The sequence below is a fragment of the Podarcis melisellensis genome, assembly GCF_964234715.1.
Source record: "Podarcis melisellensis genome assembly, chromosome: Z".
Taxonomy (NCBI): Eukaryota; Metazoa; Chordata; class Lepidosauria; order Squamata; family Lacertidae; genus Podarcis; species Podarcis melisellensis.
In genome coordinates, this window is record NC_138547.1 from 20,062,509 (window position 1) to 20,082,981 (window position 20,473).

The 20,473-nt window shown below is 45.7% G+C and overlaps 1 protein-coding gene across 1 annotated transcript in view; it reads left to right on the forward strand.

Annotated features, from left to right (window-relative positions):
- Nucleotides 1–5,694: 5,694 nt before the first annotated feature.
- AR (androgen receptor) overlaps nt 5,695–20,473 on the forward strand; it is a 221,305-nt gene continuing 206,526 nt past the window's right edge. The window contains exon 1 of the mRNA XM_081897808.1: nt 5,695–8,334. Within this exon, the coding sequence (XP_081753934.1) occupies nt 7,154–8,334 (1,181 nt within the window). The 5' untranslated portion in view covers nt 5,695–7,153. The remainder of the gene's footprint in view (nt 8,335–20,473) is intronic.

Consider the following 20,473-nt stretch of genomic DNA (forward strand, 5'->3'; position numbering starts at 1 on the left):
CAGATCCCTACATTTCCTGGTGAGTGTGGTGGTGATGTGCAAAAGGCGCAATGCTACAGTGGAGGAGCTGGTGTGGTGGAAAGAGTTAAGGATGCCACACCCTTCTGTTTCCATAGTTTGCTCTATCTTCAATATTTGAGAAACAGCTGGATCTGGCCAGTGGACATCTAGTCCAGCATCCTCTTCTCACAGAGGTCAACCAAATGCATCAAAGTGAAACCTGCAAGCAGAACCTGTGCACCAGAGCACTCTAACCTTCTGTGGTTTCCAGCAACTCGAATCCAGAAGCTTTAATGCCTCCAGCCTGGTAGGCAGAGCATAGCCATTGTGGCTAGTAGCTGTTCATGGCGTTCTCCATGAATTTCTCTAATGATTGCCTCCTGTGAGAGTGAGTTCCATAGTTTAACTAGGCATTGTGTGAAGGAGTCCTTCCTTCCATCCATCCTGAATCTTTCAACATTCAGCTTCACTGGAGGTCCACAAGTTCTAGAGTTGTGAAAACTCTTTTCTCTATTTGTTTTCTCCAGGCCAAGCCATGATACGTCTGAATACCAGTTCCTGGAAACCACAGGAGGGGAAAGGACTCCTGTGCTCAGATCCTGCTTGAGGGTTTCCCACAGGTATCTGGCTGGCCACTGTGAGAACAGGATGCTGGACTGGGTGGGCCACTGGCCTGATCCAGAAGCCAGATTCTTCTTATACATTGCTAACACATATGCACTTCTCTGGATAAAATGTGCATATTTGCCGATGCAAATTTAAATTCCTAAAATTTAAACACCCTAGAGGGGAAGGCCGTGGCTATACAACCTGGGTGCCTGCTCCGTCTGCTGCCCAGATGCTGCCGATGCACTGATTCAAGGCCACTTGTACCAGACAGCCTTTCAAACAGATGACACTTTCAGTCTACAGGGCTTTGGACATGGCCATCCTAGACCCCAGCAAAATGAATTAAAATTCCAATTATTGGTTAAAAGTTGCCTCCCAAAGTTAATAAAATCATATCAATGTGTGTGTGTTTTTCTTTCTTTTTTACTGTTTTTATTTATTTTCATGGTACAGAAGATAAATTTTGAGAAAACAATTGTTACAACAGTAAACAACAAGTAACTCGTCCCGACAAAATACTTTTATCATGCCATGTGTTAAAGTTTCATTTGATTGCTCTAAGAGAAAACACTACATTTTCCCATGAGTCCTGGGTGGATTCATGCCACAGTCTGAACAATTTATATATTCAATAAACAATGTATTCAATCTTGCATTTAAACGCACCTTGCAGATGAATTTTGGTTGAGTTACCAGGAGGATTTCGAAAAAGCAAATGTTTCTTACTTGCTTGTTCTCTGGATTTTGAAAAAAAGAAAACGTCACAGAGATATTTCATTAGATTTGTATTCCCATTTCCATATCTCATATTTTTAAAGAAAACAAAGAAAAAATGGACCTAAACTTAAGCAGGTTTTGTGTGTTTTGCCCACAGAGTGGGAATAAATTTAAACGACGAGCCCAAGTAGGCATGTTTTTCCTAGAAAATATAAATAAAAATACAACATATAAAATTAGGCCATAAAATTAGGGCTGATGGACTGGCTGGCTGGGCTCCCTCGCCCACTTGCTTGCTTATTCAGCTCCTGGCAGCCAGAACCCCCTGGCCAGCCCCAGAGGCACCATTCATCTGGGGAGTTTGTAGCCAGGGCTGCTGCAGCAAACAGCTGTGCAAGCCTTTGGGAGGCAGAGACGTGAGAGGGCATCAGAGGAGGGAGGGAAGGAAAGAGGGACGGAGGCCAGGGTTGCCCGCAGCACCCCTGACCATCATTCAACCAAGGTGCCACAACACACTGGTTGAAAGCCACTGGACTATACACAGGTATGAAGTTCACGGTATGTAATGCCTTAAGAGAGAATATAATGAAAATGATATACAGGTGGTACATGACACCAGTCAAGCTTGCAAAAATCTATCATTTGCCCGATAATAAATGTTGGAAATGTAAAGAGACCGAAGGTACATTCTTTCACCTTTGGTGGACATGCCCAAGGATTAAGACTTTCTGGGAGATGATCTATAATGAAATGAAAAAGGTATTTAAATATACCTTTCTGAAGAAACCAGAGGCCTTTCTCCTAAGCATGGTCGGCCAATTGGTGCCAAAGAAGGACAGAACTTGCCACAGCAGCAGCAACAATACTTATTGCAAAGTACTGGAAGACACAAGATCTACCCACCCAGGAAGAATGGCAGATGAAGGTGATGGACTACATGGAACTGGCGGAAATGACTGGTAGAATCCGAGACCAGGGAGAAGAGTCGGTGGAGGAAGATTGGAATAAATTTAAAGACTATTTACAGAAACATTGTAAAATTAATGACTGTTAGAAGGATGTTGGAATGATGTTATGTGATTTTAGCAGGAATGATATAAAGGATTTGGGAATAACTGACTGTTAATTGGTGAAAGGAGGGAAAGTAAAGCTACATTATACTAAGATAAATTACAGGACTAAAATTTGAAAAGAGGGAAAGGATTTGCTGAAATGGATAACCGATCTAGAATACAAAAAAGGGAGGTGCGAGGAGGTCAAGGAAATAAGCTAATGAAAGATAAGTAATGGGAAGATTTGCTGTATTTTTCTTTCTTTTTTCTTTTTTGTTTAATGGATTTTATTTCTCTGGTTTTTTTGTTTTTTCTTTCTTTTGTATCTTATCCTTTTTTCTTTACCTATTGGGATGTGTTGTATTGTTTTTTGTTTAAAATGATGTTTTTTACTTTTTCTTGTTGTACCCCTTAAAACTTTAATAAATATTATTTAAAAAAAAGAAAAGAAAGAAAGCCACTGGACTATAGGAGTAGTGGGAGATCACACCCTACTTCACAGTTTGCACGGAAACCAGAGGAGGGAATTTTGTACTAAGAGCACAAGACAGAACACTTCCTGGACTCAAACTGGCCTCACAAGCTTCATAAAACAGCTCCTTAGTAATAAAAAAGGATATATTTTATTTACACTGGCCTGGAGGAAACATGTTTGATACCAGGCAGAGGGCCTTCTCAGTAGTGGTGCCCGCCCTGTGGAACAACCTTCCACCAGATGTCAAGGAAATAAACAACTATCTGACTTTTAGAAGACATCTGAAGGCAGCCCTGTTTAGGGAAGTTTTTAATGTTTGATGTTTTATTGTGTTTTTAATATCCTGTTGGAAGCCACCCAGAGTGGCTGGGGAGGCCCGGCCAGGTGGATGGGGTATAAGTAATATATTATTATTATTATTATTATTATTATTATTATTATTATTATTATTATTATTATTATTATATCACTACCACTCTGGGTAACTGGTTTCCACTTAACTAACAGATATTTAAATCTGGGTAACTGGTTTCCACCTAGCAGATATTTAATCTAGATTTAAAGAGGGGTATTGGGAGATGCAGCTTGGCATTTTGATGCCAGTAACATATAGGAAGAGCCTGCTGGATCCTGCCACTGGTGTAACCAGTGGGGTCAGCAAACTTTTTCAGCAGGGGGCCTGTCCACTGTCCCTCAGACCTTGAGGAGGGCAGACTATATTTTTTTTGGGGGGGATGAACAAATTCCCATGCCCCACAAATAACCCAGAGATGCCTTTCAAATAAAAGCACACATTCTACTCATGCAAAAACACGCTGATTCCCGGACCGTCCGCAGGCCAGATTTAGAAGGTGATTGGGTTGGATCCAGCCCCCGGGCCTTAGTTTGCCTACCCATGGTGTAACCTGTTCTCACAGCAGCCGACCAGCTTCTCCAATGGGAAGCCTATGAGCAAGCCTTGGACACAAGAGAATAAGTGAGAAGAGCCTGCTATACCAGGCCAGTGGCCTGTGCAGTACATCATCCTGTTCTCACAGTGGCCAACCAGATGCCTGTGGGAAAACAGGATCCGAGCGCCATTGCAACTCTGCCCTCCTTCAGTTTCCAGCAACTGGTGCTCAAAAGCCTTGAGGCCTCCAACAATGGAGGTCAAAGCATAGCCATCATGGCTAGTAGCCATCCACAGCCCTCTCCTCCTCCATGAATTTGTCTAATCCTCTTGTAAAGCCATCCGAATTAGAGGCCATCACCGCTTCCTGTGGGAGGGAGTTGCATAATTTAACTACACATTGCGTGAAGGAGAAATTTATCTGTCCTAAATCTTCCCACATTCAGTTTCATTGGATGCCCATGAGTTCCAGTGTTATAGAAGTCAGACAGAGCACAGCTGCTGCAAAATAAATAAATAAGGCATGCAGGTGGGTGGTCTGGGGATGTGGCTCAACCTGAGAATCCCATTGCAGATTGTTTCCTTTCTTTGAATATATTAATCCCTCTGGCTTCTCAATCTTTATTGTCGTATTTCAATACCATTTGATAATCGGGGAAATACGATTTTTGGGGGTTATGCTGGTTTGCTGTTGTGTCTAATTTTTCCTTTCAAAGTATTTATTTTCATTTTATAAAGTACAGTCGTACCTTGGATCCCGAACGCCCTGGAAGTCAGACGTTTTGGCTCCCAAACGCCGCAAACCCGGAAGTGATTGTTCCAGTTTGCGAACGCTCTTTTGAAACCCGAACATCTGACGGGGCTTCTGCGGCTTCTGATTGGCTGAAGGAGCTTTCTGCAGCCAATGAGAAGCCACGATTTGGTTTTCGAACATTTTGGAAGTTGAATGGACTTCCGTAACAGATTCCAAGGTGCGACTGTATATAGAAAAGAGAAAACAATTGTAACTGCAGGTGGAAATCGAAAAAAAGAGGAAAACAAACTATAAAATAGGCACAGAGAATGAGCACACTTGCACAGGGGTTAATGTAGCAAGGTCTAAGTCAGGAGCATCAGCATTATCAGATTATCTAGTACGGGGAGTCATATAATATGCCCTATGCTGTAGCTGTGGTGTTCAGCTTATTTTTTAGTTGCTGGTTTATTAATAGCGTTTTATAGATTGCAATTGTTTCACTGATGATTTGTTAATTTATACGACTTACGTTGTACCTTTAATGTTCCATTATGTTCTTGCTATTTATTGTCACACACAAAAAGAACTTTATTGCGGCCAGTAGACCCGGAATACACGGTACTTGTGGTCTGTAAGCTGCTTTGGGAATTCATTTGAATGGAAAGAAATTCTGAGCTTGCTCACACTTCCACTGGTGCACAGGTCCAAGAGGTATTCTACCTGCCCCAACCACTTTCTCCAGGAAAACTCGCTCTTTACCACTGTATTGGAACTAACGTCAACCTGCAGAAAAACCAACTGACATTTGCTCCATTTCAGCAGTGAATCCTTTTCCCAAGGAGAGGAGCGGGACAAGCAGAAATGTGTACGAACCCACAGAAATACATTCACTCACTCAGTGTAATTCCAGATTTGCAAGACTTGTTAGAAAGGCCGATTTGCTGTTGCTATTTCAATGTGTTGTCTTTTTCCTTTCTCTTCATTGCTTACCTGCTTTATTTCAGTGTTGATATGCTTTTGCATGTAACAAAAACTCAATAGGAGGTTTTTAAGGAAGGCCTGCCATTGCAGCAGCCACCCCACAATAAGCAGCCACCTGGAAACACCCCACAAGTTGCAAGCCTTGCCCCAATTTGCTCGAACACCCGTGTGTGGAGTGATCAACACTCCAGTGTTGCTGTCAGCTGGATGGCTAGAGCATTTATTTCCAAGCAGCACATATAAGTCTCCCCCTCATTTAATTCCCACAACAGCCCTGTGAGGTAAGGCTGAGAGGCAGTGCCGGCTCCCCAATGCTACACCCAAAACTTCATGGCAGAGTGTGGGGATTGGAATCTTGGTGTTTCGCAGGTCCTAGTCCCACACTCTAACCATTATACAGGACCACCATGATTGCAAAGCGCTGTAGCGACTACAGCGGCGTCGAACGTTCGCTACTGCCAAGCGATACCTAGATCGGTATCTGAGGCTTTGCGTGCGCTTTGAGTGAGCTCTGAGCCCGCGCTCCCGTGTGTAGAGGCTTCTCTGCAAGCTCCGCTGTCCGGCACGTGGTGGAACTGGGCATGCACATGTGCCGAGCAGTCGCCAGGAAGGCACAGTAGTGCCAAGCGGCCCCGGATAGGCGCAACCTTGCCCGCTGTGCGCAGTTAAAGCGCAGCTTGGGATCTCTTGAGGCCATCGAGTCAGACTGCCGAGCGGGGGAAAGCGAGAGCGAGCAAGGCGCGGCGCAGCGCTTTCAGGCGGAGCAAGAGTGCGGAGCCAATCTCCTCCCCGGAATCGGAGTCCAAAGGGGCGGGAAGGGAAGCGCATAAAACCCGAGCGAAGGCGGACCGGCTTCCTTCTCCCCCGCCCTGTCCACGATCCTCCGGAGGCGCGCCGGGCGACAGCAGCGGAGCCGAGCGCGGGAGCGCGCGGCGTGGCCAGCCTAGGGAAGCCACTTACTTTTACTGCTTCTATCCCACCAACCGCGACTTGTTGCTGCTCTCTCCGCCCCGGATTCAAGGGATCTCCTCGGCCGCTGCGCCGATTGGGCGACCAGCACCGCCGCTCCTCCCAGGCCTGCCGGCTCGCCAGCCTCCGTCTCCGCCCTCCCTCCGCGCCCGGGTTCACCTTCTCCGGGCAGCCCAGCTTGCCTCCAAAGCGTCCGTCCGTCGGCGGAGCTTGCAAGGAAAGGAGGGGGTGTGCGGGCCGCGGCGCTCTCTCGCCTCCAGCCAGCAGCCGCTCTCTCTCTCTCCCGGCTGTAACCTCAGCTCACCCCTGCAAGAGAGGCATCAGTTTGCAATTGCAACAGCAGCAACTGCCAACGGCTGCGTCTTCGCTCCGGCTGGGAAAGTTGAAAAAAACAAAAAAAGAACAACAACAAAAAACAGCGGACTAGCGCCTTGACTTCTGCGTTTCCCCAGGCGGGAGGCGGCGGACCCGAGAGGCCAGGGCCGACCGGCTTTTCTCTCGCACACCACTGACAACTGCACCTGCTCCAATTTAGGAGCGCCTCGCGCGTGCCCCGACGGCCCAAGGGATGGCTCTGCTGGTCGCCGTCGGAAGCTGGTAGAAAAGCCCGGTTCTCGCAGCTGACATCCCGCCCAGTCGAGGAGTCTCCAGAACCAACCTGCAGCCAGAGAAAAACACAGCGGGCTGTCCCCCACTCCCCTTGCCGTCCAGCCACAGGAGAGATCATGGAGGTGCACGTTGGTCTGGGCAGAGTCTATCCTCGGCCGCCGGCGAAAGCTTTTCGAAGTGCCTTCCAGAACCTGTTTCAGAGTGTCCGCGAAGCGTTCCAGAGCCCCGGACCCCTGCGGGAGGAGGCTGGCCCCAGCCACCAGGTGTCGGCGTCCGCGACGGCGGGGTCATCTTCTTCGGGGTCCCACTTGCAAGAGCCCAGCGCCCACCAGCAAGACCCGGCTTCGCCCACTTACTTGCCGCTGGAGGAGCAGCCCCAGGTGAGCAAAACGCTGCAGTCCCCCGATGAGCGGGAGGAGTCCGCGTCCTCGTCCGCCCCGTCCTCTCTGGCCCTGCTGGGAGGCCCCTCTTTCCAGAGTTGCCCGGGGGACTTTAAAGACATCTTGGGTGAGAGCAGTCTTCTGCAGGCGGCAGAAGGAAGCGAGCCCCGCGGAGGAGGCGAGGAAGCCCCATCTGACAAAACTGACTACCTGGGGGAGAGCGCCAAGGAGCTGTGCAAAGCCGTCTCCGCCTCCATGGGCTTGGCGGTGGAAGCGCTTGATGCGCCCGGCGTCGGCGAAGTGGCGGCGACCCGCGGCGACTGCATGTTCGCTGGCGCGCACGCTCGACCCCTGAATCTGGGCGGCTGCAAGATCATGGAAGCCGAGGAGGGAAGCACTGGCGGCGGCGCTGCTGGCGGCGAGGGCGCGCTGGCCATGGACGTGCCAGGACACCTGAGCCTCTACAAGAGCTCTCCGGAGCTGGAGGAGCCGTCGGGAGCCTTCCCGAACCGAGACTACTACAACTTCCAGTTGGCCCTGGCCTCACATGGGCGCATCAAGCTGGAGAGCCCCTTGGAGTATGCACCCGGCGGTGCCGTTTGGGGGCCGCAGTGCCGGCGCGCTGGGGACGTGCCTGCTGCCTTGGCGCCCCACTATGCCGGTCCTCCTGGCCCCGGCTGGCACCCCTTCTTCACCGAGGAAGGGCAGCTCTACGAAGGCGCACCCCCGGCCTCCTTCGGCTACGCCAGGAGCCAGGGCCCGCCGTCTGGACAAGAAGGCGCAGAGCTCCCACCGTCCGAGGTGTGGTATCCCGGGGGCGTAGTGGGCAGGATGCCCTTCGCCCCTGCCGCCGGCTGCATCAAGACGGAGCTCACCCCGTGGATGGAGGGCTACCCGGGGGCCTACGGAGACATGAGGTAAAGGGTTAACGCGCTCAGACATTCCTCGCCGAGGGCCGGTAGGGTTTTGCAAAACACTTGCAGGCAGATTGGAGGGGTAAGATCCCGGGTTTGCAAAAAGAAGAGGGAAGGATTGCAACCAGTATTCTTTTTTAGCCTGGTTTGAGGTGTGTGTGGATTGCATGACCTTTTGCATCTCCTCCTGCAATTTCCTTGGGTGTGAATTGGTGCAGGGCAGGGGTCCTAAGGACGGCTTCGTCCTAATGGTTGCTGGTTCAAGGCCCACTCTGCTCTGGAGCTACTCGCAGGTAAATACCCAACCTGTCTGCTGAGCTTGCTGATCAAGTGTAGATAAAGCAAAAACTATATTAACCCCCCCCCAAAAAAAAACTTACCCCAGTTTTCTTGGGGTAAATTGTCAATTTGTTCAGTCCTGACCATGATGCATCTTTCTTCAGTCTGACTGAATGTCAGGATTTGGGGGTATCGTTTAGAAATGTTGATTTCATTGGCTTTAGCAGCATTCTGGATTCCTAATACAGTTGGGAGTCCTCTGCATGAATGTAGCATTATTTTGTTGTTTTGAGCGAGCTTCTGGCAGAGTTCACTGCCGTTGCTTCTCCCATGACTCATCGGGGAAGGTGCTTGCGCCATAATTTCTATGCTCTGAAACCAGGACTTTGAAAGGTGATTTAGCGATCCATTAGAGATATGGAGCTATGATTATTCATATTTAAATTTGCTCTTATCTCCCCCCTCCTCCCCCCCACTTTGAATAACCGAGTCTCTTTATAATGATCAGGGCCGTTTCAGTGTCGTTATTTTTTATATATAAAAAGTTGTCTGTATTTTGTGTGCTACAGCGAGTTTCTAGAAATGCTGACAACAGCAGGCGTAAATTAAGGTAAGTAAATTTGTGTCCATAAATGTGGATGAGCTCCCACTTCTGAATTCTCACCCCTTTAGAGACTGAACTGAGACTGCATTTTGAGTTAAGCTGTGCTGCAAATATTATTTACACGCAAGAGAGATCTCATCGTTGGTTGACAAATATAGCAAGCGGTTAAAAACTTTTGCAAGCTACTTTCTAAACAGAAGGTTGGAAAATGCAATTGATGTAAATAATTTAAACACAGAATTGATCAGTACGGGCCTTTATATAAAGGTATGCATATGCAATTTTTTTTTAAAAAAAAATGTTTCTTTTCTCTTTGCTTAGCTAGAGCAGATGAGACATGAGATACTTGCTCTGGTGTTTCAGGTGTAACCATGCTTATTTGAGGGAAGCCCCAATGCACTGGATGGGACTCTCCACTTAACAACTGAACCTCAGTTGCTCAGTTGGTGGGCATTGGACTTTTACCCTTGCCACACACCCATTCTGTGTCTGTCCCCCTGCAGCTGGTTGACTCAGCTGGACTTATGGGCTTTTTTAATACCTAGGTATCTTGTGTGCTGGTTGTCCTGGCACACTCCTTAGCTAGCCAGTGTCTATCTCACCAGTGGCGCCTGTATTGACATTCTTAGTGGTGAGGCCATGAGTTTAAAATGAAGACAAGGATCAGGTCCTTCCCTTCCTAGAATCCAGTTGTAAAGGAACTCAAGACTTATCGCTCCCTGAGTAGCTCATGCCTGCTCTGGTGATGTAACAATGACTTCATTTGTTTGGGCAATAAAATTTCTGCCACTAGTAGTAAAGTTTCCACATCAACATTTTTTATTATTATTATTATTATTTTACAAGCAACAGTCAAATGCAGTGCACTTTTATAGGAGTGGTGATGGCTTCCTTGAAATCAGATTCATATGATCCTTTAACAAAAAGAAACGTAAGCAAGGAGGTTTTAATCTTGGCTTCAGCTATATACGATTAAGGATCCCTAATTCCTTAAGGAGCGAGTCTCATTCTTACAATCTGTTTTGCAGCCCAATCCAAAAGATCCTTAAATTGAAGCACTGTAGTCCTATGGACTACAATGTCGCTTGGAGTAGGATGCTAAAATGTGTTTATGCAGGAGGAAAAGCTACCGGTTTCACCAGAACTTATTTCTAGTGAATATGTACGTTTAGAATCATATTCTCAAGTGATTTTAAAATTACAGTGTTTGAGCTTAACCAGGTTTAGACAGATTTGCATTAGCATCTTTGTTTAATATTTGTTTCATTTGATAATGAATGGGTTAGATTGTCAGCCTTCCCTATCCAGAGGCTGAGGTAGAAAGCACAAATAAATATAATTAAAACGAAAGAAAGCATGAATTGATCCATGTCCCAGAGGCTCATAGTCTGGAAAAACGTTGTGGATGGCCACAACCCAAGCCTCCCATAAAATTTTACAACAAAGATACTGAATTGATAACTTGGGATCTTAATAAACTACTGCATGATTTTGCAAAGGCATTTAATCATTAGAGTTACAGGGGTGCTCTGCCTGTACAAAATGGCACGCACAAATTATATGTGGGACTCATCGCAGCCGAGTCCAGTGTTGCTTTTGCCTGATTGTGTCTTTATGATACATGTTGGGAGGTGAAGTGCTGGGTAGGGGTGGAATAATACAGTGGGGTGGGGGGAAGGCAAGAAGTTCTGTGCATGTTGATCGGTGAAATGTACAACCAGCACAGAAAGAGCCCCTTTGCGTGTAGGCGTGATTCTCATATCGGGCTGCTTTCGGTTTGAAGACTTGAGCCGTCCGCCATTTTGTCCTGCTTTCTCAAAATGCAGCTCGGCGATATAAGCACGGCAGTTATGCTACCCTGAGCTCTGTCCTGCAGCTCCCCCTCCCCATTTTCATGGAAGGGGCACTGTCCAGATTTTGCCTTAAACTACTGGTGAGTAAGGCAAGTGGTACCTGTGTGGTGCTTGCAAGCATCTTGGGCGATGCATCAATGCTGACCCATAGAAGCTTTTGAGTCAGAGAAAATGGGGTTCATTGCTCGGGTCTCCCTGAGTCAAAAGTTGATTCACGTCTGCTATATGTCTCCACCACCTTCTTTTTTTTGCCCTTTTATACACACAGCAAGAATCAGTTCTGCCCAGGACAAAGTGGAAATAGATAGAATTTAAAATTTTGCACGCCTAATACCTGGAACGGTGACCATAACATTTCAGTTGCTTCCCAAGAAGTCATTTTAGGGACTTTTAGGGAGTAAGTGGTTTTAGATCCTTTAAAGCATTTAAATTCCCCTTGGAGTGCCATCCCTGAATATGCTGTATCAATTTTGCATTCCCCACTCCGTGGGAAACATTTTGGGAGTTTCAGATGTAGAAATTAGATAGATTGCGGAAGAGAAGCAAACTAGTGTACCCAAGTGTGTATTTTAAAGAATATACTTTGTAAGCAGTTGATTACCATTTCCCTTTGTAATACTTTTCTTGGGCTGTATCCAGCCCTCTGTGGAAACTAATGGGAAGGTTTCCCATCGATGTCAGCGGAGCTGAATTAGGCCTTTGCATTTGTGACTTCCAGTCCCGTTGCAATTTTTAAGAATTGCAATCTGAGCTGTTGAATAATATTTATTTCTCACATTATCACTGGGTGGTAAAGCCCACTTTCTTCAAAATGGAACAGCTGAATCTTGCTGGTGCAGACAGCAGGGGTAATGAATTGCTTACGGGCAAGTATAGAAAAGCTCATTTTCGTTTTACTGGAAAATGGACTGCAGCTCTATTGGACAGACGGCAATGTCTCCTCTCCCTCACCAACCCAGTCATAAGACCCGTAGTAAGAACTTTGGTGGTGGTGGGTGACATGATAGATCTACCCAAGAAAGCAAAACTACTCAAATAAGTTATTTATCAAATAACATTAATAAAGTTTTAAAAAGCTAGGTGCCATCTGCACACTAATAGATCTGTTAGCCCTGTGTCTTTTCCCGTAATGCTGCAAATTGGAAACAGGTTTATTTTTTACTGAGCAATTTAAGAGAAGACTGCCAGCTTGTCTCCCCCACCCCCTTATCATACAGACTAGAACATTGGTAGGCAAGCTAAGGCCTGGGGGCAGGATCTGGCCCAGTCGCCTCCTAAATCTGGCCCACGGACGGTCCAGGAATCAGCGTGTTTTTACATGAGTGGAATGTGTCCTTTTATTTATAATGCATCTCTGGGTTATTTGTGGGGCATAGGAATTCGTTCATCTCTCCCCCCCCCCCATATAGTCCTGCCCCCCCACATGGTCTGAGGGACAGTGGACCAGCCCCCTGCTGAAAAAGTTTGCTGACCCTTGCCACCATTTTTTAGACCCATTCATTTCAAGCAAATGCCGAAATTGTTTTCTGTTAAAACAAAAAGTAACTTTGGCTGGATCACTCAGTGATAATAAAAGCTCAGAAGGGACTGGGAATATTTAATTTCTTTATTGCATATTTAGCCCCCCTTTCTCGAAGGAAGCTCAGGATAGTGTGTACATAGTTCTCTTCCCTCACCCCAACATATTACACCCTCAAAACAACCGTGTTACACTGCATAGCCAGAGGTGCTGGTTAGCCCACCAGACAAAAGCCCAACACCCTTAACAACCACATTGGGTCTCATGCTCGTAGAATCACAGAACCCCCGAGTTGGAAGAGACCCCCAAGGGTAATCTACACCATTGTACGGAGTGGCACATTGGCTGAACGAAAATGCTTGTGGCAAGAGCATGGGCACCCTGCGCTGTGTTCTCCAGGTGTAACTGGTCTCCCAGCAGACCCAACCAGCGGTGCCAGTGGCCTCCATGTTGGCTACCCCTGAACCAGAGCTTGCAAAGGCACACCCAGCCTTGGCCTCTTTTATTCCCGCCCGCCTGCCACCACCGCCATCTCTTGCCATAAATGGATGTAGTGCTGTGCACATTTCATAGGGAGACAGCAAAACTTGTGGGACCTGTTTTCCGAATAGCTTGCTTTGGATCGCGCGTTGCATTTTATTAATCAGGTTTATCACTCTTTACCTCCAATTATTTCCCAAGCTGGCGGTTACTTTTAGGCTTGCAAGAGTCCTCGCCAAATGCAGATTAAGGTCCCTGCTGAGTAAGGAGGTTAGTTGCCTCTCCATCACCTTTATTCTTTGTGGTGCTTTAAATGCCACCTGACAGCGAGAGTGGTGGCTGCTTCATTTTAGCTTTGCACTCTCCCGGCAGCACAAGCAAAGAGCATGTGTGGGGTGGGATTGTGTGTGGTCTTTCCCCCTCCTTGATGTTATGTGCAGATCGATCTCCTTAAAGGTTATTTATTCCCTTGGGAGTGAAGTTGCTGTGTAGCTTCATAATCTGTTTGCCCTGTGAGTAGCTTTTGATTTTCTCTTGATGTGGGGAGATTAGCGATGAATAAATTGCTGGGGCTAAGATAAGGATTTCTGATTTATAGGTGCTTTTCTTTTTTTAACTCTTCTTCAGTGGATAACCCAGTTGCAGCCGTATGGGTTTCTCCATCCTTTGTTCCTCCTCAAGTCCTTTCAGTGGAGCGAGCCTGTCACATAAACAATATTCTGCATTTCGGAAGGACGGCACAGCCAAAAACAATTAAGAAAATAGCTCTCCTGATGTTGCAGCGGGGGAATGTTGGTCATGAGGACAGGATAGTCTTAAGGCCTGCATCTAACTTAAGCCTAAGTTTTGCACTGTTAGCCCTTTCCAGTCTGGGTGGCTTTTCTGGGGCTTAACCTGCCTTCAATCCAGGGCACTTCTTTGACCATCTTTCCCTAAACCTGGGCTCAGTACGGCTTGAATCATTGAGGAAGCCTGCATAGCAAATGTCCGGCACTGATCAGTGCTAGAGCAGATATTCTGTGGTATGTTGAGTGTCCTGTACATTTTCAGTGTCAGGATTAAGCCCCAGGAGTTAAAGCTTGGTGATAAATAACATTATGTTGGGTTTTCTCACTTACCCCTTTTCCTTTGGCTAGATGTCCCTTCCAACTCTACAGTTCTATGATCCTTTCCTATAGGGCTGGTAATCGTTACGTTTGATGCCTCCTTTTTAAAACGTTGTGATCTGGCACTGTTGAGCTGGGAATATTTTATCAGGAGGCAATCCCCACTGAAGACGTTAAGGGTCTTTTTATACACACATCTACCCATGTAAACATGTCGCCCCTCCCCTTGGGCCTGCAGGGTCCTTTCAAAGCAACTTCCTAGCCCTTGTCCTCTTGGACCAGAAGCCTGCACTCTTCACCCTTTTTAGACCACCTCGGATGACCTCCACTTTTCTGCTTTTTTCTTTCACCTGCTCTAGGTTTTGTTTTGTTTTAGGTTTTTTAAAAAATCAAGACCCACAAAGGCCATTTTGCAAACTTTCCCTGTGGCATTTTTAAATCCTGTGGCCCCCCCCCACCACTTTTGCAGACTTTGCTGTTCTCCCTCTGTGTCGGTTCCTGCCACGCTTCATTTTTCAACTGCTTCTTTATTTGTTGGAAGGGAAATAGGTCAGTCCAGTTTCCGTGGAGGACGAGACTTGGTCAGCTAAAGGGGGGGGGGAGGAGAGAAGTTAACGGGCCGGTTTGTGAGGCCTTCCTTCACCTGAAGGTCATTGATCTGAACCGAGCATGTCCACGCTTCTGAGCAGAACATGACCATTTCCTTTTCTGTGGTGCCTGCGGGGTGCACTTCTGGCATCAGCTGCAGTCGTTATGGAGAAGTCATTTTACTCTTGGAAAAAGAACCTCATGGTCTGTTACCCGCAGCTGGAGTCTGTTGTTGTTGTTGTTGTTGTTGTTGTTGTTCGAAAGGTAAAACGGTTTACTGACCAAATTGCCATATGAGCCGAAGCCCAATTCAAAACTTCAGGTTTGCACACATTGTCTCTGTTCCCGCTTGCGCAGTTCCTCATTGGTAGCTTTATGCAGATTTTTGTTGCAAGCCCTCTTACTAATTTTTCATTTTTTAACAACAACAACAACAACAACTTGAGGGAAAGCAGAGAGGATGAAGTACACAGCAGAGAGAGAGAAAAATCCAAGCACATCTGGACTGTGTTCAAGGCTGGTTATTATGATTCAAGATATTATTTTTCAGAAGTACGCCAGCTTCTCTTTCGTGGTTTCTGTGCGGATTTATTTATTTATTTTTAAAGAGTGCGGCCACCATTATATGACTGTGCTTTCGCTGGAATGCTATCAACTACATTTCATGTTTAGTAACAGGAATGTTCCAATCTTGGATTGAAAGTGGTTTATGAGAGATAAGCTTATAGACAGACAATTAAATAATAATAATGGCGCTCTGATCGTGTTTGCTTCAGGCTTTTTTTAACGACAGAATGATCCAGCTGCTAACTTTAAGTGGACTTGTACCGGGGAGGACCCCTAAGTGGACTAAACAAATTAGAGAGCAGCTTAGAAATATCTAGGTGGGCGCATATGGCCATTCACTGTAATCACATTTCCCCTTATCCTGCTCCACTCCTTTCCCCCAGCCATTTATTTGTTAATTAGCGTCTTACTTGTTAAAGTCCCTGTTGTAAAATAGATTGCAATCTTTCCAGAGTGAGTTTTCTGTCTTGGTGTGTGTATTTGTATTTGCTTTTTTTAATGGCAAAACAATATTGTTAGGTTTTGCTTTTTGCGACCCGTGGCTCAGAACTGAATCCTAACAAACGTTACTAGGAGAAGATGCCATGTAGTTAGGTTAATAATTGTAACAAATAGCAAGGCTATTTATAATGCAGAAATAAGAGGAAACTAAAAGATATAGCAGGGTCCTTTCTCTAGATCTTTTGTTATCTCTACTCTTTTTTTCTTTTCTTTTTTAAAGCAAAAAGTCCAAGTTGTGTGTTTACAAATTGTGCTTTCAGGTTGCTCTGCTGAGGTTATCTGGTTTAAGTGGCATTTGGACCAGAGAGTCAGACATTTTCCCACAGCTCCTTAACTGTTTTGTTTTCCCCAGATTGCCTGGTGAACAACGATGGTGTTTTATGGACTTGATTCGCAGACACTTAGACACACTTGGATCCCTTTTGCAGATGAAATATTTGAGACAGTCTGAATTCTAATTTCTCTGCAGCCCGTAGAGCTAAGCATTCAAATCAGGATTGGATCTGTAGAATAATTGTTCAGAACTTCTGCAGCATGGATCCACACTGTGGTACCCGTAGCTGTTGGGTCTTCTCTTCTCTTCTCCCCTCCTTGCCTTTGCATCTTATTTATTTTATAACATTTATACACTTCTTTATGGTTTTGAAAAAAGCACACAGACACACGTCCTCAAAGTAGTTTATAGAGAGAATCTTTAATAGTTTTCATGAGCACCTATTTAACTGCTATTAGCATGAAAAAGCCTTGCATAATCAGAACTCAATTTGGTTAGATTTGTACTGAGAATTAGGTTTGTTTTTTTAAAAAAAATACTTCTGGAAATTTGGAACATTTAACTTTGGTTTTAGAATCGCTTAAAAGACTTGCATAAGGACATACACAAGGGTCACTTTCATATTCTTGGTTTTTCCCAAAGAAATAAATTTCATTTGCGTGTTTGGGCGGCTGGGGGAGCAGAACTATTTAAGAAGGAGCACAGGACAGTTGCCAATCAGAGAATGAGGATTATTTCCCCAACCGCCACAGGGGGGGGGAGTTCATTTTGCCTCAGTAAGAACGGGATCGGGCCCCTGTTTTCTCCCGGGTGCCTCTGACCTTTGTTCTTCAATTTAATGGTAATAATATGTAGATATTTCTTTTGAAGACAAATGGTGCGTGGAAGAATGCTATTTCCAAAACCGGCTGGCTTTCGGTTGCTCTCTTAAAAGCCCACAGTCAGAAGAACTGATTTTATGTACTGTGAATTCCAGGTAATTTCTCATGGATGGGATAAATCCTGTCTTTCGATACAGAAAGTAATTGTGTCCTTAAAAAAAAAAAATCTCTTCACCTTTTTTTAACCTCTGCCTTTATTAGCCTGAGTAAAAAAACCAAAAAAAAAAAATATATAAGACAGTCTGGGGCATATTATCTCTCTACACCAACCCCCACCCCCAGCCCCCTGCATGTCTTGAAGTCATGAACTTTGGAGTTTGATACAGAGAGCTGCTGTATGAATGAGCCAGGAAGCAGATTTATCTGTCTTAATTCGTCCATGCGTACTTCGCCCCGGGCTAGAAAACATCACGTACTGTACATTGTGTAGGGCTCCCCTTGACGGCACTCTGGCTGGTGCAAAATGCCGATCGGTGTGGTGGGTGGATCATCGGAACACATCACAGCAGGGCTCCATTCCTCTTCTGGGCTCAGTTCAAGGGGCTGGTGGCTACAAAGCCTTACAAGGTCTGGATACAGTATACCTAACAAGCCACCTTCTCTTACCCTATTGCACCGCTAACTGGAAACAGTCCCTTAGACCTGCAAGGGTGTGCAGTGCATGGTGGGGGGTTTTCGGTGGCTGCCCCTTCGGTCTAGGATTCTCTTCATTTGGAGATGTACCAAAGCTTGAGGTTGCGCAACTGTTCCCAGAAATAGTGCAAAACACTTCTGTGCAAGCCACCTTTTGCCAACGATAGGGAGTGAGAGGGTAGGATGACAGGAATGCAAACGTAATATGTATTGTTTTTCATTTCAACACACAAGAAGACCGTGGAGCAGTGGTTCCCAAACTTTTCCAGGCCATCTCCCCCCTCTCCCCCTGCGTTCCTCAGTTCCATAAACCCATCACATCGCCCTCTACCCTGCCCTATAAAAAGCGTTAATTCAGAACAGGGGTTTGTACAACCCGCCGAGGAAGACAATGACCAAATAAAATCCAGCCAAGAATATTGTACAAGAAATATTTCTCTCCATTCGTAACTAAAAAGTAACGGTGAAGTGGTACAGTCCAGGGACATTTTAATTGCAGATTTGTTGCTTGTGGACAACGAGTTTAAGTGGCTGCCTTCAAATGAGATACTTGCCATATATATGTCTGTGTGTTTGGGGAGGCTTCTCTGCACTGCCATCCCAATACTTAAAACCACTTTAAAATCCCAATAACCTCTTCTGAGAGGTGGGAGTACAGGGCATTCAGGGTCTCGGCTAAAAAGGGAGAGTGTGTTACTGTGAATGAAGTTGTACTAGGAGAACTCTATCCAGTTTTTAAAATTTATTTCCAGAGTTTGAACACTCCAATTTCCCAGGGTGACTTGCATTAAAAGTCTTTAGAAGAGTTAGCTGTTGAAAACAGCCTCTCTTAGCCTCAGATTGCAAACCAATAATTTGGGGGACAATGACTGACAAGCAGACTAAGAAAAGCTGTGATTCCCAAGGTGGGGTGGAGGGATTACCTAGGGGGGCACTAAGAGGAAAGGTGGCAGCAGGGGCCCCCTCTGAGGATATTGATTATTTTCTTTTCGATTGGCCAGGCAAGACACTAAAGTGAAAAAACTTCTGCACTTCATATTTCAAGATTTACTGTTCTTTTATCACTTCCAAAGCTTTGATCACATTTGTTTGTATTTACAACTCTGAGTTGGCACAAGACCGCCAATTACGTACTGGTAATTGCTATTGATTTTCTTACGAATTATAGCTACCATGCATCCGTGGTAGGCGAAGGTTTGTGCATGTTTGGTAAGTAGTGACATATATGCATGTTATGCTATGGATTTCCCTGGACTGTACCACTTCAGAAGCTGTTTCTTGTTAGATTTCATTTACAGAGAAAACCAGGTATTGAGGAGGATGTATTTTATCCTCCAGGCTGAAGTGCTTTATGCAGCCCAAGAAAAACAACATGACCTGCTGTGCATTTAGACTGACCACCTTTTTTCAAAGACCACCTTACGTTTTACCCATTCTGCAATATTTAGGAGAGTCTCTTCTGCAAGTTCCAAAAGGACCTCAGAAGCCCTTTCTGAAGTATCTTAGAGCAGGGCCTTTGGTGTGGCTGCCCCTTCTGTGGAACATCCTCTCTGTTAAGATGTGACATGCTCCCCCTATATGCACTTTCTGGAAATGGTTGGAGGTATTTTTCCTCCAATAAGCCTTCCCAGCTGGATGGATAGTTATCTGCTATGAATTATCTGCTTGGTGTTTCTTCCCTGATTTTTTCTATGTGTTTCTTTTTTCTTCATTGTCATTAGATATGTGTGGAAGATTATTAATAAATACTAATTTAGATCTCTACTGGTGCATTTTTCTTATTGATGAATCAATTCCCATGGGGCACCCTAAAGCAATTTACCAGCCAACCAACCACCAAACCCACCCATTACATATATAAGAACAGTTTGACTCAACAGCACATGCATGAAAGCAATTTAAGCCCGTTACATATGGGGACATAGGAAGCTGCCTGCCCTACACCGAGTCAGACCTTTGGGTTAATCTAGCTCAGTATTGTCTGTGCTGACTTGGTAGAGGCTTTCCAGGATTTCAGGCAGAGAATCTCTCCCACTGTACCAGGAGATGATGGGGACTAAACCTGGGGCAATTTGCATGCAAGGCAAGATTCTCTACCACTGAGCTGTGGTCCTTCCACATAGATGCCAGCTGGGATGATTATCTCCATGTACAGTAGTACCTCGGGTTACATACACTTCAGGTTACAGACTCCACTAACCCAGAAATGGTACCTCAGGTTAAGAACTTTGCTTCAGGGTGAGAACAGAAATCGTACGGCGACAGCAGGAGGCCCCATAGCTAAACTGGTACCTCAGGTTAAGAACAGTTTCAGGTTAAGAACGGACCTCCAGAGAAAACTAAGTACGCTGTGATCTTTTGGGTATGTATGGGTGGGGGCAAGATAATATTTTAGAGGCATCCGAGGTCAAACCGTGCCATTGCCTGGCCTACTATCAACAAAACATCAAAGCAACCCACTAGAATTTTTTTGGGCCTAAGAGTAATATGTGCAAATCTTGCCTCCAGGCTTGGCAGAAGCAGAGAACAGGTAAATGAATGAGCCTGAACTGAGTGCACACCCCACTCAAGTGTGTAGGGTAGTGTTTAGAATGTTAGACTAGGAGCTGAGAGAGACCAAGGTACAAATGCCCCATTTGGCCATGAAGCTCCCTGCGTATGGCCATGGGCCAGTTCACTGCTTCTCAACCTAACCCAACTGTCACAGGGTTGTAGGCATTAAATGGAGGGGGGAAGGGCCATGCATGCCACCTTGAGCTCTTGTGTAGGAAAAAAGTGGGATATAAATGCAATCTATCAACTTAAAGCCTGCTCTCAGGCAAGCATTAGCCCCTGAGAGCTACTAGGCACAATGCCT